Consider the following 23,157-nt stretch of genomic DNA (forward strand, 5'->3'; position numbering starts at 1 on the left):
TTTACTTAAGTAAATTTTTTGAGTACTTTCTCCACCACTGCAGAAAACAGAGTTTCATTACTATTAAATGTCTCAAGTTTTTAAACATTTTTTCTAATAATCACAGAAATCAAACAGTCCATCTCCATCAGACCAGGTTTTTAATCTCACAATTGCTCTACATCATTGACTAAATACATTAACCAATTAGTGCATTGTGGTGAATGCATGGATAATTATCTTAACAGAATAAAAAATGTGCCCACACCGGTGCATTTGTCATGTATCACTGCCATAACACAATGCCTTTCTCCAGGACATGCAAACACAAAACTCATGAATAATTCTTTAAATTAGTTTATTTTCTTCAGAAAGTTACAATTACATGTTTCATACTAGAGTTACCGTATATGAATTCATCACCAATTTTTTTTCTTTAATCCAATCATTCACGTTCACACCCTTTATTTGCTCTGCTTGACTGTTATTGACTTTCAAATCCCATTTACTTCAATCCAGTTTTTCACTTCTCATTCTCATTAAGTCATTTTTCCCCTAGTTTATTTTATTGTTTATTCTCTAGTATCGAGGCATATTGTTTCTAGTTTCCCCGACATGATGTTTTGGCATTCTCGTCTTTTACAACCTCACCGTTTTGTTTGCACTTGTTCTCAATTTCAGAAACATTAGCCAGGAAGGTATCACCATCTTTTGACATGCAACATTTTCCTTTTTGCTGGATCACATGACGGTACTCTTGTCGGTGTCATGTTTCCTGTCAGTCAGCCAGGTGAAAGAGCTTGTTATGGTCTGAAATTATTTTCTGTCAAATTTAGACTGAGTTCTCCATTGTATTTTTGCTCCAGTACTTCTATGTAGCAAATGGTAGGCAGTTGGAAAAACCTCTCCCTTTAAATGGTGCCCAATTTGTAAGCAAAATGCATTTGTTGGTTCCATACTCAATTATTGGACTTAGTTTGAGTAAAAAAAAATCTGAATCAGGTGTGATGGTTTTGTTATTTTTGTGAGAAAAGCCCCTGTGAAAACATGCATGTAGCATTCATCCTTTTTCTGAATAAAATCAAGAAGCGTAAAGTAAATTAAGGCTGGACAATAAATAAGTATCAATATACAACACAATAGACATGTGATCAATATCAATAGATTATACATCTCATAGAATATTCAATATATACATCTGTCAACTCTGATCCAGAACCGCACGGCATTCTGGGATATGCATACAGAGGAAAGACTTTAGCTGCTTAACTTCTTACAGCTAGCTAATCTATCTTAGCAGCACCAACTAACTCACTCACTCTTTAGTTACCTAGCAACAAACTATTGAGCTACAGCAGCATTTTCAGGTTTCGCCACTGTGCCTCATAATGGCAAAAAAAAGTGGATAAAACAGGAATGCTTGGCAGTATATCAGATATTTACTACAAAATATAAATCAATAATTATCAATATTGACAATTATCAATATCACCTGATATGAAACGATTATATTGCGATACATTGCATCACAATTGCAATTGTAGTTGCAATTGTAACTACAAGAACTCAAAGCTAACTCTCACCTATATTTATACCCAAACATTGTGTGATATAATCACTGGAGAGTCATGCGTACAGCTACGGCAATATTACTTGCGATATATCCCTAATTCTGTCTTTCTTCTCTTTTTTATCTGTGTTTTCACTCTGTGACCTTTAGCATTTTGGGCAATGTCACTTGTGTCCAGTTTGAGCATCTACTGCTGTGAGACTCTGTCCAACTGGCTAAATATAGCTTTAGCATGAAAATGCAAGCTCACAATACGTCAAATATAGAAGTCAAGAATTGTGTCACTGCAAATAGTCCTTTGTGATGTGAATATTGCAATTGCAATAAATTAGCGATAGATGATGACTAAATATACAGCGTTTGATGTCAAGCATGCCGAATGTTCCAGCATGGCGGTTTGAATCCTCCCTGACCCTGTTCAGTCTAAGTGTGTTCTGTGTGTTGCTGTAGCCACTGAGGCAGACAAAGCAGCCATGTGCTTTCATAAGGTAGAGAGCAGTCCTTCAAAGACACATCCCCCCCCCCCCCCTCTCTCTCTCTGCTAATGATTGTTGTTGTAAAAGAACCTCCAGTGGGAGTTGGTACACAATTCACCACAATGCCACAGAGAATAAGGTAGATTATTACAGTTTGCTAAAAGCAAAGATGCTGCACAGTCACAGATTTTTCATTGTGTGTAACCTGTACAGATGTTTAATTAAAAATGCAAAATCCTGGCAAGATTTTTTTTTGTTTTTGTTTGTTTACCTTAATCACCTTCAATTTCCTTTTTCTGTGAAAGTCATACTTAAAACCAAGTGAAATTTGTCATTATGTAAATACTGATATTTAACTAAAATCGTCTTGAATTGTAAATCCCTTTAAATAATGCCTCTCAGACCAATACTATTTAAAGTTTCCACTTCTTTTTACTTCAATGAAATGTAGATGGATTTCATACAACACAACCTACATAACAGCTAAGTTACTTTATTAAAGAGAGATGAGAAAAAAGCAACTTTTTTAAAGAAAGTTCCAAGAAGTTGGCTTTGAAGTTTGCCGAAACTGTTTCACACTGTGGGAATGCTTTTCTTTAGGAGAGACACAGAATCTAGTCAGAGTTAATGGGATGAAGGATGGGACTGAATAAAGGGGAATAGTAGAGGAAAGCCTGTAAGAGGCTGTAAAACGCTTGGAAATGGGGTGAAGGTTGACCTTCCAATGGAGAATCTGGTTCAAGTCTTAAAAATTGCTGTTCACAGATGTTCTCCATTCTATGTGTCTGAATGTGACATATTCAGGAACAAAAGTCTGTCTTTAAACGTGCAAAGATGATTGAGACATATCCCAAAAAGGTTTGCTATTGCAATTGCAACAAAAGGGTTGTAAAGCATTAACTCAGCTCGGCTGAATCAAAGACGCCTTTCATATGTTTGTTTAAAATTACATCTGAAAAGCATAAATATATATATATATATATATATATATATATATATATATATATATATATATACATACAATATATATTTGTTTTATTTGGATTTTGGAAGGAAGAAGATCTCCTTCCTTCCAAAACCCAAATAAAATGCATGAAAGTTTTTTGTCTTTTTTTTCCTGCATGGCACTGCATATAAACTAAAGAATAGAGACATGAGATTTCCTGTTTTGCTTTATCTGCATTTGTTGTTTTTTTTGGATTCGTTGAATAGTTTAAATGTGAACTGTGCAGACAGCTTGCGAGGCAGTGAGCTGCTTCTTACTTGATTAGTTAAGATAGTTTATTTGCTTCACAGGCCTTGTCATCTTCTTTTGGTTTTTATGGCATTAATGTTGAAAAGCCGGACAATAGGGCTCATGACACATCCGGACTGCTGGCAAAGAAAGCAAGATGGCTTTCAGGCAGCTGAAGTCAATGAGTCATACTCCATGGAGCTCCTTCAGGGGGGTATGAAAGCCATGGTAAAATAGATCATGACAGACGAGCAGTGTGATGCCAAATTTACAGTGGATACCGAGAGGCTAGGTTCAAACTAAATGGCACAATGTGTAATTTTTCTTTCAAATATTAACAAAATTCTGATGCAAACAAAATGCCAGTTGCTTTTGTTTTAGATTTCTGTGTTATATTTAAGTGGAGTGAAAAATAAAATATGACATAAAGTATACCCTAAAACTAGGCTGATGAGTGCTAACTGTAAATATTTTGTGACATTTAACACAAAAATGAAGAAAATTAGTGAGCATCAACACCAAGGTCAATACTTTAAATTCATCAGGGATCACTTATACTTTGGTTCACCACATAACTGCATCTGAATATTACAACTATGAGCTGCTAAACCTTTATGAACATAGTTTCTCTGTAATAAAACCCCTTTTTGGTTACGTTGGTTACGAACACTTGGGTAATTATCAACGACAAATGGTTTGCTCTTTTTACAGAAAAAGAATACTTGTAAAACCATAAATAAATTCTCAAAAGCAATGTCTCCTTATGAGTATATACAGGGTAAACTGACAGGATGCATATTACATAATAAGGAGGCTCACTGTGCTCTAAATAGTAAAAGATTAGCAATCATTTCAAGCTTTGCTAGTCTTGTTTGAAATGTAATAGTACTTCTCCCATATATAAAGATAAATCATCACAAATTATATTGTTGAAAAGTTTCAGTAATTTGATTCATAATGTGAAACTTTGAAATTATATTGTTTGGGGTAGGGGGGGGGTTACCTAGAGTTACCTATTTCAAGTGTTTGTTTCTGTTCATTTTGATGACTATGCCTTAAAACTAAAGGGAAAACAAAATTCAGTTCTCCCCAAAAAATGGATATAGCAAAAGACCAATTTAAAAAAAATAAAAAAGACAATATAGGAATTTCAGCCAACTGGAAATAAGTTCATGTTCTGGACCGTTATACTCTGCTGGAACTTTTTCAGTGCTTAAATGGTTACACTGGCCACTCATAGTGCTTTTACGTGACAGCCACATTCACCTAACTGCAATCACAAACAGGGACATATAAGGGTTTAAGTATGTTTACGTGAAAACCCACAACATTCTGATTGCAAGAACACCACTCTTCCCGCTGAGCCACAGTTGCCAGATACTGCATCATGCAGCATTGGACAGAGGTGATCAGGCCTGTATCAAACCATTTCGACAAAAGTCTGTGCAAAGTCTTGTCTGACTGGTCTAAAGTTTGTTGTCGTGCTCTATACACTCTATGCACTCAAACAGCAAAGTTGACATTTTTTTCCAACTAGTTTGCTTCCACTATCTGGTTTTTGTATCTGCAAGGGACATACATACTTTTGAGGAACAATTATCTGACGCATTGACGAACTATGTACATTTGCATAATACTTCACCAAATAAGTCCTATAAAAGAAATAAGACAGGCAAATGGCTTATAGTTCCTGGATGGAAATTGAAAAGTCGTTCACAGAAGAGGCTGTCGGCAGAAAAGTGTGGCACTAGCTCCGTGACCATTTCGTAAAAGTAAACCAGAGAATGCATGACAGAAGCGGAAATCTTGGCGTGACGCACACTAAAACATGTGCCTCAGGTGGTCTTCATGGCTGTATGAAATGTGTGCACGAATATTAACGTCCCAAAACCATGTGACTGTGCTTCGACTGTTTGATATATATCTTTTTTTATTAGTGCTATGTAATATTCCATTTCCTAATAAGTTGGATTATGAGTTATGGGTATTAGATATAAGAGGCAATCATGATGATGAACAGGAAAAAAAATGCTTGAAATACATCACTTTAGCACTGTGTGATGAATCTGAGGTTCAGTTTACAAATTGAATTACCTGAATAAATTTAATTTACTTTTTACTTCAATTTATTGAAATTCACCAGACAGCTTTAGAGAGGGGAATGGGATCACCATGTCAACCTGACAGACGGAAAACTACTCTGCTCTCCAGACACAGCCAACCAAAAATGTACAATAACATTCCTCCATTCTCTAATTATGCCGCTATAAATTGCAGGCGCATTGTGTTCAGCTCACGTCTTCATTCGTTTAATTTCTAATTACCACTGCCAGCATCTACTCCAAAGCTAAAGGGTAAAGTTGAAAATGTGAGAAGCATTTATAACATCAGAAAAGCGTGGCTTGCTCCTCCTCACACACTGTGCATTGATTAAAAGCTTGTCAAGTGTTTCACAGAGAGCTCAATCTGTGGTTCAACAATAGCCCACAATTGATTTTCATCGCTAAACCAAAAGGTTTCAAGATAAGCTTTAATTTTCATTGCATGATGGTAATCTTTGCCCGACATGGATTTAGCTTTAGGTTAATGGCTGCTAAGCAATATAAGATGCCAACATGCAAAAGACAAATCTTAATTGAAGTTGTATTGCTTTCTGCATTGTCTCGTTTTACTTTTATAGAGAATCTGTCCAGTGTAAAAAAAAAAAGTAAAAGAACTAAGCTAATTAAAAACAGACTGTAGTTGTGTGCAGCTCAAAATCAAATGAATATAGTGCTGCTAAATAACCACATTGTGAATTATCTAAAAGGGTAAAAAGTCAGATTCATCTGACAATTTAATTTGTATGTTACTTTCCAAGGTAGCTGCTACAATATCCAGAAGCTTTAGTATTTCAAAACAACACCCAAGAAATTGAGTCATGCAGGTGTTTTTTTTTCTTTTTCTTTTTTTTTTCTTTTTTTGTTCTAGGCGAGCTGCTACCGAGCCCAGCAATATCCAAACAGCCTACAGGCTTTCAGAACGAATCTCATCCATCACATCCACTCCAGCAATGTGGAGTTAACTGTAGTACCTCTGCCTCTTCGATGGATACTTCAGCTACACCTCCTGCTCAAATGGGCGAGAGTGCCAGGTTCATGAATTCCACTAAGTACCCAATGCAGCTTTAGATGATACAGCCGGTTAATGTTAGGAATCCACAGGCCTAAATAAGAAAAATACAACCTAAATTGGTTCTTCATAGCCTCTGGAGATTGCTTGCTTCCACGCCCAAACGTCACTGGCTACAGCTGATTAGTTATGGCGTCTGCGTGAAACAAGGAATGGAGTCTGCAGTAGATCAACTAAATGTGTTTTGTCTGGGGCTGGCAATATGGTGAAAAAAGAATTTTTATAATGATAAATTTTTGCTTTGATTATAGTGCAGAACTTAACTGTGGTGTCATGGTGTATCTGTGTGCTTTTGGGAGGTTAATTTGGTTGTGTTGACTTACTTTTCAGCTGCATTTATGTGGTTAGAGTTCATATTTATATGCACATAACACATCATTACATAAGCAACTGAGAGCCTCAATTTTTCACGTCTCACTTACATTCTGGTCCCCGTCAACTGGCGAGCAGCTGGACTCAGTAAAGATGCCACGGTCAGATCCATTTCAAATTTCACTGAGAATAATCAACCCTCATATTTGAGAGTGAGAGGCTATATTCACTGTTACTGTCATATAATATTCCCAGTGCCTTATTCTATCTGCCTTACAACAAACACGCAACCTTAAGTTACCTGCTAAAAATGATGAAAATGTTCCAACAAAGTACTTATGTGACAGATTACCAACATGAGACCGGAAAACTGAGCTGATGTTTGTCTGTTTGTGGGAGATCACTCAAAGTAAAACAAGTTTCACAATGATTTTGAAAAGAAGACAAAATCATTGTGGAGTTTTTGCACAATTATTTTGTCTTCTCAAGCCATCATTAAACAGAAAACACTGTCTCTGTATTCCCTAGAAATGTGGATCTTTAACCTTACTGTGAGATTTCCAAAAAGTTCTTCTAAATCCAGAATATTCCATGATAATCAGATGTTAATGGGTGTTTTTTTACACCTTATAATCTGGTAGACTTGCTTAGATTAGGGACCAAAATTGTTACAGTTTCAATTGGTGCAGTTCGCTTTCATACTGCACTGTATCAAACAAATTAAACCTTTCAACGAAAATGTTCACCCTCTTGCCTGTGGTGCCACTGCACCAAGAACCACTACAGGACACTGAGCGCAATCTTCTCCTTCACAGGATGTAAACAAAAATGGAATGGCATCAAATGTTCGTGGTTGTAGGATTTCTCTTTTGCCTTTTGTAACAGACCACGACCCAATTCTCCCTCTACCGAATTTGATTTGACTGGTCTCACCCTGAATGCCCTGCACTAGTCCACTTCCTGCTTTTGGAGCAGTCTCCGGTTCGGCTTGGCATTTACAAGCATTCAAATTGCATCAAAGTTTGCTTCAACCAAACAGAGACCTAGGTTTTTAGGTGGACCACAGTTCAATTTTTTCGGACCCATAAAAGTTTGATTGCGTATTCACACCTCCCCAAATGAATGAGACTGTCTAGGACAGGGGTGGGCAACTCCAGGGCTCGAGGGCCGGGCTCCTGTAACTTTTGGATGTCTCTCTACTTCAACACACCTGAGTCAAATAATGAGGTCGTTAGCATGACTCAGGAGAACCTGACTGCACTTAGGAGGTGATTCAGCTGTTGGATTCAAGAGTGTTGGACCAGGGAGACGTCTAAGAGTTGCAGGACACTGGCCCTCGAGGACCAGGATTGCCCACCCCTGGTCTAGGCAAACACACTAGAGTGCAATTAAAGCAAACTAAACAGGGCTGGTACGAAAGCGTCCGAAAGCTCAAAAGGAACCTCTGCTGCACTTTGCAGCAGATCATAATAAGATCCTTCTTATTATCTCCTGAAAGTCACACTCTCTCACTCACAAGCTAAATAAACTACAGACATGTCTTGATATTGTCTTTATAATAACTTGTTGCTCATCTAACCTTCCTCTGACTTTTTAAGCACTTCCCTAATAGTGAAAATACCTAGCTTTGAGTTGTCTCCCCTCAGTTTTAGTACCCTAATTGTTCACATGAATGTTCAATAATCAGAAAAAGACAAAAGCTTTTGAAATTTTGTGTCTGACAGCAATTAAGCTGAAAATCAGTGAAATTCTATCAACAGCCAATTTCTAGACGCTCCAGTAAAAATAATCAGTAAACTCCATAAAAGTACCTCTTCGGTTGGAGGTTACAATTAAAAGAAATGAGGGAAAAAAATGCTAATGTCACAAGAGAGCAAGCAGTGATGGGGCAAATGTCAGGGAGATGGTGTAATTTCCTTAATTACTTATTCATTATTCATGCGGATCAATCGCCAGAGGCCTTTGTGTGCAGTCCAAATAACAAAGGTCACAGTGGATGTTAAGATTTCAGGCTGCCCTGTGTCAAAATTATCAACCTGCTACAAAGTTCATACTAAATTCAGAGAATCATTGAAATATTTCAGTGTCTTGCCTGTGATTGAAAATAAAAATTGAGACCGCAATCTAAATGAATTCAAATCAAGCGATCAGTGTGTGACTGATGTGCAAAAAAGCATCTGAAATTCTGTACTACGAAACAACAATTCTTATTGAATATAACTGTACCTAAAGCTCCCTAATTTGTAGATATTAAACAAATGTGAATAAACAAATGTATCCGCCTTGTTAAAAATAACAACATGATTCAATCTCAAGAAAGGATCAATGAAATATAAAGTCACAGTAAAGTGCAAAGAAGCTTAAATAGCATGTTTCCCCCAGGTCAATCATAAAAATAATAACAATGTAAAGTGTTTTTCTTATGGCACACAATTTTCTTAACACTACATTTTAATGCCTATATTTATTTTAAAAACTATAATGGTAACGGTATTTGATGCCTTTAAAACAAGCTTGTGTATAATTTGCAGTTATGTTCCATAGAAAAATGCATCAGACAGAGACTCCGGCAGAAGAAAGTGCTGATGTCTTTTGAGAGCCCAACACAAACATCCCTTGTAAATGTTAGAAATTTAAAATGTGATTTCCAAATATTAATTCCTTTCACTCAAAGCAAATCAATCTACTAGAGGTTATGATTTTGTACAGTATTCTCTAGGGATTTTTTTCACACAACTGGTGAGTGATGTGAATAGTTCTCTCTAAAAAAAAAGAGTGTGGGTCTCGACGAGTCTAACCTCTAAAGGGGTAAAATAGCATTTGGGAAAATTGCATAAAAAAATGTCTTGTATCCTATGGCATCATCTCACACTGGGGGAAAAAATCACTTTTTCACACAGGGCCATATAGGTTTGGATTTTTTCTTCTCCCTTAATAATAACTCTTATTTATAAGCTGCATTTATGTTTACTTGTGTTGTGTTTGACTAATGGGTAACACTTAATTTGAAAGGGGCTGAATAAGACTGTCATGACACTGTCATAAACATGACATAACACCTGTCATAAACATGAATAAGCCTTCATGAATATTTATGACTGTTGTCATAAAGTGTCATTCGATAAATTATGACACTTTTAATACAAAGTTGACATTATTCAAAATGTCTTTATGACAACTTGACATTAACCAAGAAATCATTACTGTTTAAACTTTACCTTTAATAACATAGAGTTACCTAATTTTTAAAGTGCAATCAATAATACTTTTATAACAAATTTATATCAGTAATGATTTCTTGGTTAATGTCAAGTTGTCATAACAAAGACATTTTGAATAATGTCAACTTTGTATTAAAAGTGTCATAATTTACCGAATGACACTTTATGACAACAGTCATAAATATTCATGAAGGCTTATTCATGTTCATGACAGGTTTTTATGACAGTGTCATGTCAGTCTTATTCAACCCCCTTCAAATAAAGTGTTACCGACTAATGTTTAAGTTCGCTTGCTTTCTGAAACATTAAAGCGTAAAAAATGTAGGAAATCAGGAAGGGTGCACACTGTATTACAATGTATGCTTGTATTTCAAAAGACATTGTACGTAGGTCTAATCATGAGAAAATGAATGACACCTTATGGAACATGAAGTACTGTACCGATTGTATGTGTCTTGTTTGTGAATTCACAATGCCCTGCCACATTGTGACCAGGTACTTTACTGTTCTGACATCATAGTCTTTTTTAAATTACTTTTTGTCCATAAAGAAACAACTGACCATCTTTAAATCAAATTTAACTCCTCCAAGATTGCCAACAAGAATTTATTAGCTAAAACAATCAGACAGTAGATGATCAAATAGGTTTGTGCAGTATATGTGGCGTTTGATAAATGCGGCACTCAAGTAGCTGAGTTTTTCAACAGGTTGGTTTATGTGGTGATACATTTGTGTAAACTAGCATTAAATGCAGAGGAAGGTAATGTGGGGCTTTATTTACTAATGGTATGTCTTTAAACACCCATAAAATGAAGCACTGAGACCCAGTAATGTGCCGTAAGTATAAGGCAGATGTGGGTTGAATGTCTAAAGTCAGGAAACTGCAACAGGAAAACGGCTCCTTAAATAAACTTGCCAATATCTTGTCTGAGTAATAAAACTGGAACAGACACATAGTAAGGCTGGAATAGGACCTATGTTTAATTTGCCACTACACACAGTGAGGAGGATGGTAAGGAAAAATAAGTTGCTGTTGTCAGAAAAAAGTCACAGTTGGAGAACTGCAACGCTTTTTTTTTCTGTGGAGGGTGATGCTACTGCGACAAAAACAGAATAAAAGATGAAAGCCTTTTTTCTAATCTTTACTATGGTTACAAATTATGGATGGTGTTACACAATTTCAACAGGAAGACACATTTATAATAATTAAAAAAAAAGATTAAGGAAATCATTACCATGTTTTTACCATTTTCAATGTAATGAGAAAGAAAGGAGACAATTGGGTTCAGTTAGCAAATACCATTCACATAAAAAAATACCTCTGACACAAAATCAAATTCATGCAATAATCACTGTTACCATTTCAAAGTGGATCCTGAATGTTGGATGGAAAAGATGGAGCTGGCAACTCTTCCCTGGAGATTGTGTCTTATTAAAGTGATCTAATTAGATTGTTATAAATAACCCAATTCTTACCAGAATGACTTTGAATGCACTACTTAAGTCGCAGACTTTTTTTGACACAATTTTGGCTTCGTTATCCTCTTATCAAAATAATTTAAAATAATTTCCCTGACATTCAAAGACACATTCAAAGTACACTGAACAATACGCTTCAAACGTACACTCCATTTTTTCCCCCCACATTTCATATTTGTCTCTAAATATAATTTTCTCTTAACATTGCAGATCCAATTTACAGTATTTGACAAGAATGTTGAGTAGCTGCCAGATATTGTGAGGCAAGTCAGCAGAATAGCACATAGCAGAACCTGAGTTTCATCGAGAGATGAAACTTCAATAGATCTCTGACCTGAGAGAACAAGTGGGCGTCGTTTCTTCCCAACACTTGGGAAGAATTAATTACCTAGCAATCAGAGACAAAAAGATAATGCAATTTCATTTTAATTTCTACAGAATAGCATCCCTTAAGTGCCACTTCAAAAATAGCTTTTTCAGGAGATGAGCTGAGAGGCATATGGAGCAACCTTTTGAAGAAGAGCTGACTTTTAAAAGTGGAGTATCCAAATATTTTGACCAGGTTACAGCAGTAAAACCATTTGAAATAAATAAATAAATAAATACAAACACTTAATATTTTTGATGTAATTTCACTCCAGTTTCGTTGAAAAATAATCACCGGCTTGAAATATTCTTGTTTATTCTGTGTTATGAGAAAATATGTCTTGTTATCCTGTTCTGGTTTCCATTTTTTTCATGGCTGTTAAAGCAATCTTGGATCATTGACCTCTTTTTAAATGGATCATGACCCAGATTGGCAGAAACAAAAGACAAAGTAAAGACTTAAATGGAAGAACTGGTTTCTAACAATGAGCCAGTTACCAATAAGCCAGATATACCATGCTAAGATGAAGAGTAGAGAGGAACTCAACAGGGTCAATGTATAGAGAACTATTCATAAGATGTGTGTCGGCCATTTCCCGTCCTAAAACCTAATGGCTGGATTTGCAGCTTGGTCTTCCGCCCTTTAGCCTCTTTCAAAAATCACAGAGAAATTACAGGAGTCTTGGTTTGAACTTTAGGAACAAAAAGCTTAAACATCTTCAAAGTTGTAAAACTGTAGTACACGATGCCAGCTCAATATGATAAAATCTAACTAGAAACTCCTCACACTGCATAAAGGAAGATGCCAGACCTCACAACTTGTTGCTACCGCACAATCTCATTAAACAGAACAAACTGTGACATCGGTGCAACGATTGATTGATTGACAGCAAGTTTTGGGTGTGAACACTCACTCAAACTCTGTGGATTCTGAACAGAGAGAATCAGGAAAATGAGACAGATGTGTAAACACTTCTGACAAGACATAAAAGGACAATTTTCAGATATCTCTTGCAGCAGCAGTAACGATGCGCAATTTGCCAAGAAACTTTCTGATGCTGCTTGAAATTTGTGGTAGGCTATCTCAGGAAAGTGGTAAATTGGTGGTTGGTGAATTTGTAACCCCAAATGACCACAGACCAACAATTTAACCCTACAGCCAGAGATTTTCTACCAATTCTTTCATGGGAAAAGACTTTGTTTAAGACAGCTGATGCTCAGGACTGAGTAAATCTATGTCCATTTTACTCGGCTCTGGAAAGTTGCTTTTAGCTATGATGATATTTTCCAACATGCATTGTCCATTTGACTCACTACTGTTGAATTAATTGCAATATTAGGTAGGTAACTAATGTAACATTACAAACTGCATCACTTGTGTTTAGTTTACTGATATAAATCCCAATCAGATTTTCATGAACAAAATCAACTTGATCTGGAGACAAAATGTCAGAATTATTAATATAAAATAGTATTCTGTAACAGGAAAAATATGAATATTGAACAATACATCTTGTCAATGTCAAACTGTAACATTACTTGCATTCCAGATGTAGGGTTTCTTTCTGGATGGTGCTCTACAGATCCTTTTTTGCATAAAACATATGATTTAAATCTCATCACTGTCATTTATTTATCCTAGTTCATTTTTAATTGTTGTTTATTTTCTGGATCAAAAACTAGCAGGCAACAGACGATTTGTTCAGAATTTTTAGATGCAAGGCCTGTGAGTGAAAAGCCACTCAAAGAGAACAGAACTTTTAATTGCTAAAATAGTTTCTATTTGAACTCAAATTAAAAGGGCTGAATTGCACAATTATGCCCAATTTATCTCTGAATGCTTAGAATGCTTTGAAGATCATTTTAATACACATTATCACTGTGTGAAACAGAATCATCTCCAAGTTCCCAGGCAATCGCTAAATCTGTAGAGAACTGTAATATTAGACAGTTTGCCACATTTTATGGAGTACATAAAAATGCCCGAGGCGTAACAATCCAAATGTCCCTCTCCTCTATGCATAGTGATGCATCCTATAGTGTTTCAATAATGAATGCACCATGATGTGCATGCATGAAGGGACGCATGCTGCTTCCCTTCATACTACACAAAAGAAAATGAGCGGTATATCATTGCCAACAGCATGCTGCTCTATTACAGAAAGATAAGACACCATTTTCTTAAATCAGACATACTTTAAGCTCGGAAATACTGTGAGCTTCAGCTGATAAGGCTCATCTGTATCACTTGTAAAACCGGGATGCACTTCTCTCTGTTGCAGACAGTGGCACGACCATGGGCTCACCTCTTTTTTTAAGGGTCACTTGGTCCACAGACAAGACAGTGATGACTCAGTTTAGTCTACAAGGAGCCTGCGAAGGTGCTTTCAGTTTATAATAGCTATTGGAAAAAATAGGAAATTAGTCTTTATTTGCAAGTGAATAGCTTTGAGAGAAAAGCAAATACATTTTGTGAGCGCTTCGAGCATTTACATAAAGGGCCGGTAAACAGGAGCGGCAAAGAAAACAGCCTCGCTGAAATGGTTGAAGTTGTTTTGACCAACGTCGTCCTTATCAATGGATATGAAGAGGCGGACCTCCTCAAATCTTTTACTTTGATATCTGGATTGTATCCAGATGGTTTTATAAAATATGAAAAACCGTATAAGACATAGATTAAACAAACTTACAGAAACCAAAATATTACAAGGAACCCAGCTGCACATGGCAAACAAAAGTCTCCAGCTCTACAGCGACAGCAGAAGTTAATAAATGATCAACAAGAGTCCCTTTTAATGAAACCACTGCCATACAGGAAATAAAGAAAGATGTGAGAGGAGGTGATGTGCACCACTGTGGAATTTCTGCATGGTCTCTGGAGCTTTTAAAATTAGAAAACAGCTGAGGCAGAATGCAGGTAATTGCATTAGCAAATGAGCAAACTTGATTCAATAACAGCCTGTTCCATTTTAACTGTGCATTATGTTTGAGCAAAGTAATATACTGAGTAAACGCGTTGCGCATCCACCGACCACAAATGCCAGGAAATGGAAACGTTATGTAGTACAGACTTTTTGTCAATGTGACAAAGCATACATTTTCCCTAAATAGATCCTTTCACTTTTAATCTGGGCAGATACTGAGCCATGACAAGGCAGTATCCAAAGATTAACATACCAAAACAATGGTCAGAATGTCATATGAACACACAAGTAATTGTCTAAAATACAACTTGTGTGTTGACACACCCAATAAATGAGCATTTTGACCTATTCGTTTCTGGCTTTGGCATCCTTGAACTTGGACTACAAAATTGCTGAAAGAAATAAAGATGCCAGATTTGTAAAATTTGCTAGCCAGAGGACCATGACCTTGATTAGCAGTTCTGCAACAAATATTGGGACAAAACAGTTAAAAAAATCTGATAGGGAACAGAAAAATTCAAAGGATTGAAAAATGCCACCCAAAACCCAAACAGTTGTATTTTGATACTCTACACATGTGTTGGTATGAAATTTACAAAATCTTGGTCTTGACTGTTTTCTTAAGGCTATCCAAAACCACAACTGTAAATCCTTTTTAAACTGCAACCTAACTCCTGGCTCCATTCAAACAAACCAATAAGATTTTTTACAATTAAACTGTCAAATGTGGCTTTACATGCCAAAGATGAGACACATCTTGTAAACAAGGTATCAAATTGTAAACTTGAAAATATTTAATTTACAGATGTTTATCTGTTTGTACATCACTCAAGAAGAACAGGCGCTAAGTGACTTCAGTCCTTCATCTTCACTTACTCTGTAGGTAATTCTAAGTCAGTTAACCTTTCAACAGGATAATAACTTTAAAGATGCAGCCAGAGCAACAGTAAAATAGTTTAGAGGAAAACATGTTTTGGTTCAAAGTACTGAGATCTGACTGAATATCTGTAACAAAAAGTGCTGTTTCTAAATGTACTCTAGCTCGAGCTCTTTTGCTAATAAAAAAAGGAAAACGCTAGATGACACATAATCCCAAAGGCTTTTCATTGGGAAAGTATCTAGAAGTGTGAAAACTTTTGAAAGTAACAATGTCTAATTAAGCTGGTTAGCCAAGGAACGCCTGATAAGCTTACTAAAAGGTTACTAAACACCTCCACCACAAAGCATTATTTGACTGCTGTACCTTGTATATAATGTAAACAAGGGGTAGCAAATTAGAGAAATCTACATGGGGCCAGTGCCAATTTTACCTCAAGCTGTCCACTAACCGTATAATTTTTAATTGCTACTTGACCAAAAGAGATTGAATTAGTGCCTGAGACAGCAAAGAAGTGGAGGAAACATCAGCGGTCTACAGCTTTCCGTTGCTTTGTATTGTCCAGCTCTAAAGCAGAGAAAAGCCTTTTAATACCAAAAGATGTGCCAGCCTAACTAAGATTCATTGCCCAAAGGGATCGTGTATTCGCAGGGTGTGCCTTCCGTGGGTTCCTTTGATAACGGACAAAGATGCATAGCTCTAATTTCATGACAGAGACGAAATCTTACCGGGTTTCCAATTAAAAGAAAAGCAGGAGGAATTTGATATTATAATTGCATTCTTTAGCAAACAAGCAGGTTTTCATTAATCACACACCATAGGAAAACACACCACCCTCTCCCATGTACTTCTTATTCTGTGCTGCATTTAATCTACTCTATACTCATGAATTAAAAGTCATTAATATTCATCCCTAATATGAACCTCAAAGGTTGGACTTAAAGGACACCCTCGCCACAGAGGCTAAACATTTACAAACAGCCGCTAATCCCCCGTTCTATCTCCCCTCTGCCAGGAAAACCCTGAGGAGACAATGTGTATGTTCCTCGCGCGGTGCCACATGGGGTCACGCGCTCATGTAAAGTCATCTATTTAGTATCCCGAGGCAACAAATCTCCTCTGAACTCTCTCAGACCTGGATCTGTCTGTTCCGGTCGCCATCACCCAGAGACTCATGTCCTGACCAGAATGATTCCCAGCCTCCCTCACACTTCCTTATTCCTGATGAAAGTCTTTGTTGTTTTCATGTGTCTTGGAAGTGATTTTAGTTTGATTCACATAAAACTGTTACTCAATTGACTTTGTGATGGTAAAGATCACTAGTCTTAACTACAGCTCAACAATATAGTTGTGATATGAATGTGTGCAATAAGGCAATTGCGAAAGGCTGTTTGGTCGGCTATCATCATATACGATGCGTTCAAACTCTGCTTGCCAATAACACCTTTAACCAGTTGGATGATTTTCACTGTCCACACCTGAAATTAGTTACACAGCTGTGAAAAAGTAATTGCTTCCTAAACCTAACAATTGATTCTTTCATTGTCCCTACCAACAAGTGTGGTTTTTCGTCAAACATTCAAAAACCATCCTTTTGTCTCATCAAAAAACTCTCTTAGCAGTTTCCTAAATGTCTAAGGGATAATGGAGTTGTTTTTTTTTTGTTTTTTTTTAAATTGTCACCTTTGACTGCTACCATGAATGCCATGTTTGTCCACTGACCTTAACTGAAGCAAGTGAGACTGGCTTTAGTAGTTGTTCAGGGTCTTTTTATGACTGCATGAGTGAGTCATCAACACGTTCTTGGAGTAAATTTGGTAAATCGGAGGACCATCTACTGTTTGGAAGGCTCACCTTTTTTCGTATTTTTTTGACTTGTGGATAACGTCTCGAACTGAGCTTTGCTATCTCTAAGCATCCAAAGTCTTACAGATTGTCTTTTTGTTGTTTGAGGCCTCTTAGCCTGCATTGTGTCGTCAAATTATTAAATTTCAGTGATTTCTTCATTCTACAGGTTTGGCAGAAATCATTGCCTGAATGTTGCCTAAATTGTTAAAGATAAGGATACCTTAACCATAAATAGATGAAATTATGTCATTTTTAAATGTGCATCTATATTCTCTAGTACTCCACTGACCTACCACATAAAACAAATGGTTAGATCTTCTAGTCCGGTCACCTTTATGTTATTCCTTTAGCTATGATGGGAAAAACAACAGCAATTGAGTTGAAACTACAATATTTTACTTTTGGTTTGAGTTCTCTGTCAGGCTTTCTACAGCTACAGGCTTTTTATTCAATTTTACAGAGTTGTGTTTGACAGTACAAGACATAAATCTCATTAGTTTTGTAAAGTTTGCTGAAAAACAGAGCGACATCTTTGTTACAGAGTTGGTAAAGAGGTCATCACTCCCCCAACTGCACTGTTACTATTATAGATTTAGCCATATAATAAATTCTCGCAGTAATTATTGAAATAAACAATAATATTGTTGTTATTGACACCATTTATATGTAATATGTTGATGAGGCATAATAATGCAAGCTCACCCTCTCAAAAGACCAATAAGCTTTAACTGTGTAAAGAAAACTTAACACGGGAACTGAAAGATACTTTAAATGTAAAAAAATAAAACACAACCACAAATCATAAATAAAATGGAAATAAAACAAAAAAAACAAGCGAAACTGGAAATAAAATGGATTCTGATGTTGCTGTAAACAAAATTGCCCTATCACAATGGAAATTATCGAGCTCATTTTAATTTGTCACCCGACTGATTAATTGCTTATTGCGACAGGCTTAACTGCAGTAACTTAACATTTTCACGTAGTTGCAATTGGTGTTAACAGAAGTAAATTATTCCAAAGAGGATAATTATTTAATACAAAAACAAATAGATTTTGCCAGGGACAGTTAAATCACAACGATTAAATAGATGCTCTGCTGCTTGCTTTAGGGGGGAAATCCAGTTTATTTTTGCCTCTGCAAGATATGCACGCTAGTCTGAAATCATTACTTTTTATCAAATTGGAGCTGCTGGACTCGCAGCCGTTGCTTATAGCAGCGCTGGCTCCCATCCTCACAAAGCTAAAGTCAGTCGTAAGGAGGGCTGGAGCTTTCCTAAGTCAGCCTGCTTCCATCTTGCTTTAGAAACAGAGCAGCACGGAGCTACGTCATAATTTCCACATGACTGATGATGTAAGACAGCCTCAGTGAACCAACCCTACTGTAAAGCACAAAGCCGCTTTCTCCTATTCAAAGGTGCCATATGGTGAGACACAGAGACGTCCCACGATTTAAAGACGTTTAGAACTAATCTCTTATCTAGTCTGGCTTCGTTCTCTACGGCTGTAATTCATCTTTGAAAATGGATCCACGTTAGCGGTTATCAGTTGGAAGAGGATCAATTACAGGACAGGGAACAGAAAGAGGGTTAATCCCTCCTGAATCTCAGTTCAGTCATTAAAGCTGCTAGCAGTCCTGCCCTACAACCGGCAGTTTAAAGATGAGGATTTTATTTCGTTTACATTCAACTACTTACAGCAATGACTATTGCTAACGAAATGTATGGCTGTAAGTAGTTGAATACATGTAAAGGTAATAAGGTAATAAGTTGTTCCTTATTACTTTGTAAGGTAATAAGGAAGAACTTCAATGAAAAGTTTTGTCATTAAGGAAATTACTAAATCAGGTTTCTTTCAAAGTACTCTAGGATAATATTTTATTTTAGGTTTTCAAGAAAAGTGAAGATTACAAATATTAACATTACTTGGCACTGGAATATATTAAATAATTGGTTAGTAATTTTAAAGCTGTGTCAACTTTACATTGTGCAATTTTCCACTAACTAATAATTCTCCCCTAAACACTCATCTATAACTCTTGATTTGTGATAATTTTTTACATTATGGCTCACAGCCCAGAGTGCCTTCCTGTTAGGGGTGGCACAAGTCCTTCAAAAAAAAAAAAGAAAGAAAGAAAGAAAAGGTTGTCTTTCATTTATGTTTGAACTGTTGTCTATCTAGGTGGGCACACAGGTCGAAACAAAATATGGCACAGACAAACATTCTCTTTCACTAGGAATTATTTAAAAAAAATATTGTAAGAATTGAGATTTATTATGATGATCATCCATGAATTCTCAAAATATGCATTACGTTCGGAATGGTTACTATGTGAACATTATTTAAAATATCAACTTATTTAAAAAATAATCAGTTATGATTTGTTTTTGTTTCTTTTTTATAATTATGGTCTGCTGCTTAGTGGAACAATTCCTCTGGTGTAGTAAAGAAACCTACTTGATAATGAGATATATACATTTATATCCTCTTTTTTGCCAAGTTTATTACTATTACAATAATGATCACATATATTTGAGTCTGAATTTGCTTGATTCAGGCTGAATCAAGCAAATTTAACTATTCCCATGATTTTTGACAGATTTGGACTGCATTTGATCCTCCCCATCGTGATTTTCAAATGTTTACACAAGTTAAACCTGATGTGGATCTGGATTATCATACACTAATAATTTACTCTACCAAACATAGCTTGGAATGTAGGATAAAACTATGTTGCTGTAAATGCAAATTGGCCTTTGAATCACCTCAGAATGGGAACCATGAAAAACACGGTAGCTGTATAGATAGGCAGAACTGGAATGGAAATTTCTATATTAAATTCAGGTACTAAAAACACTGTTTTGATTTGTAAATCTACTTTTTAACAGATTTCCTAACTGACAGACAAACATAAAAATTCCAGAACCATTCAGCATGCTATATTTATTAACTGCATATTATAATGTATTTTTGCTCTTACTGTACCATACATCATTCTTAATTCTATTTTTTATATATTTTATATTTTTATCTTTGTGTGAACCTACATGCTTTGTATGCCTGTCACTTTACTGCTGTTACACCTGAATTTCCCCACTGAGGAATATATAAAGGATATATATATTCTTCTATTCTAACTAAAATGTAAAAAAAAAAAAAAAAAAACGTGCTTTTGAATAATAACTGAATTATTAGCTCGTGCATCAGTAAATACCAAATTCTTAATAGCACATTTCTAAGCCATTTATAGCCCCAGAATATATTTGTTTTATTATTATTTTTTACCAAGCTTCCTTTCAAAGAGAGAACTAAATCTTCAAAGATAAACATTTTTTCATCTCAGCAAATTTCCCCTTGAAAAACTTAGTTTTCTTCAAAAATTCACAAGTCGTCAGCAAATTACTATGTGGGTTTCCAAGGGGTGTGTTTGAGTGTAATTGGTTCTAAATGGTTTTCAAAATAACAGCTACAAGAGTTAGACCATTTAAATAAATGTACACAGTGATACTCAAGAGGTTCTTGCAGTGTCTTTTTTTTTTTCTTGATATTGTACCAAAAAAAATTATGCAATGAGGGCTGTATTACCATGACAATGCAGTGAGAGCTCCACTCCCACTGCGTTTTCCTCTCTCGCCCGAGGAACACCCCTTCACATCGGATTGTACATGAAGGATTAAAAGGCTAACCCACGGAAAATCCTGAGCCTGGTGTAGCTAAGAGCACTACTTCAAACATAAGCACCACACACGCACACTTCAGAAAAGGGAGAGAGGAATTAAAAAAAATCACCGGCGTTAATCAAAAGAGGGCGTGCAAAATGTCATTAAAATGTAATTTCACACAAACTCCCTCAATTAGACTTACGTAAGGGCGCGTTTAACAACTTAGAGGATCTCATTTCAAAGCCTGCATCGTGGCATCTGATTACACAACAGATGATTCAGAGTGGAAGTTGTGCTTGCTGTGCATCTAGTGTAACCCACGACTGCCCCTGACAGACCCTTGATGTTCATGTGCATTGCAAGCCCCACCTCCAGGATGTCACCATCGTACTGCAAACGGACAGGTGCACGTCAAAACACGTTTTATTTCTTCATTTACTACACACACATATATAATTTTTGCACAATTTGTATTCTTAAGAGTTAGTGACACGATGTGCTTGGCGTGTTCGATTCCGCGCACTTGTGCCTGTGTCCACACACACGCACACAAGGGAGCCCCAGCATCACTCTCCATCAACAACAAACACGTCCCATCTGAGCAGAGAGAGCAACGGCCCACGTAGACACGACTCTCAAATCACAAACCTCAATAATCCCTGAGTCACACTTCGCTACAAACACCGCGCTCGCACACGATTTTAAATCTCACTGCATCCTAATTTATTTACTGTGTACAACAATGCAAAGTCAGCGCAGAGGCTGTGCCACGCGAGGAGCAGCGGTTTTTTTAGCAACCAGCTGAGTTGTGCTTCCGCGCGCGCGCGTGTGCATGTATGTTTGAGAGAACATGAAAATAGCAACAACAACATTAAAAAAAAAAATATTAGCCAGCAAGCTGTCTTTACTGGACACACAGCCCGCCTGGAAGCTAATTAGCAGCAGTCGCAGCACCGTCACACCTGCTAAATAAAAGAGTGCCTGCGGGCGGAGGAGGCAAGAGAGTGCCTGCGGTCCTGGACCACAAATAAAAAGAATGGGACGGAGTATTCAAAATAAAATAAAATAAAATAAAATAAAAACACGTGAAAAAGAGCATGTTAAAGATTCTTACCTATGCTGCCCACAAGAAGCAAGGCTAAAAAAACATTCCTGGTCTGGACCATCTCAACTCCCGAGCAACGTGAACGTTAAACGGCGTAGCGAACGTTTAATCCCCGCTCTGCTCCCTTACAGTGATGCTCTCCGGGCTTCCCTTTTTTTTTCCTTTTCCTCCTCTCTCGCTCGCGCTCTCTCTCTCTTTCTTAGCAACTGTTCATCCTAATCTTTACATCTGAGCTCGTCGATTTTAAGTGTCAGTGGCCGGCGTCTTTGATGACAAGCAGCGGTCAGAGATAAGCAGTGATGAGCGCCAGTGCACAGTTCAAAGTCTGACTGACAAGTGGAGCCTTCTCACATCCGCAAATTACTCCGCGCGGGCGGAGAGGAGAATCTGCCGCTGCTAAATAGTGCGCTGGGCTCAAAGACAGGGGTTGTGGTGATGATGATGATGATGAGGAGGAGGAGGTGGAGGATGATGGGGAATCCCCAGTCATTGCAATAATAATTCACTTAGCCCATTACACATCAGTAGCATAAATATTATAGATAGATAGATAGATAGATAGATAGATAGATAGATAGATAGATAGATAGATAGATAGATAGATAGATAGATAGATAGATATTGACATATGTTATTTACAAATTGGGATACTTATAAATCCATTCTAAATCTATGAGTAGTCTATTAAAATAAGTGAATTTTTTCTTTTGAAACGTAGACTCTAATACGGGATTGTTACCTACAAGTATCATCTCTTAGAAATAAAGGTATTTTATATGTAGCATACAGTATATCCAACTTATATAAACACTAAAATTATATATATATATATATATATATACACACACACATTTCCCATTTGGAAGCAATATTGAATTTGTACCAGAAAATACAGAGCCAGGGGTAGGCAGTGGTTTTTAAATTATCCTCAAT

The 23,157-nt window shown here is 36.6% G+C and overlaps 1 protein-coding gene across 15 annotated transcripts in view; it reads right to left on the reverse strand.

The window, feature by feature from the left end:
• ncam1b (neural cell adhesion molecule 1b) overlaps positions 1 to 22,600 on the reverse strand; it is a 131,389-nt gene extending 108,789 nt beyond the window's left edge. For 7 of the 15 annotated variants that reach the window (XM_015036434.1, XM_015036738.1, XM_015036123.1 and 4 more), the window contains exon 1: positions 22,234 to 22,599. In XM_015036434.1, the coding sequence (XP_014891920.1) occupies positions 22,234 to 22,285 (52 nt within the window). In that variant the 5' untranslated portion in view covers positions 22,286 to 22,599. Of the gene's footprint in view, positions 1 to 22,233 lie in introns of all 15 variants that reach the window. The other 8 variants (XM_015036202.1, XM_015036577.1, XM_015036661.1 and 5 more) reach the window with 2 other exon arrangements.
• Between the last annotated feature and the right edge of the window lie 557 nt (positions 22,601 to 23,157).

Source organism: Poecilia latipinna, unplaced genomic scaffold (genome assembly GCF_001443285.1).
Source record: "Poecilia latipinna isolate Pla-1442-1.1 unplaced genomic scaffold, P_latipinna-1.0 Scaffold1, whole genome shotgun sequence".
Classification (NCBI taxonomy): Eukaryota; Metazoa; Chordata; class Actinopteri; order Cyprinodontiformes; family Poeciliidae; genus Poecilia; species Poecilia latipinna.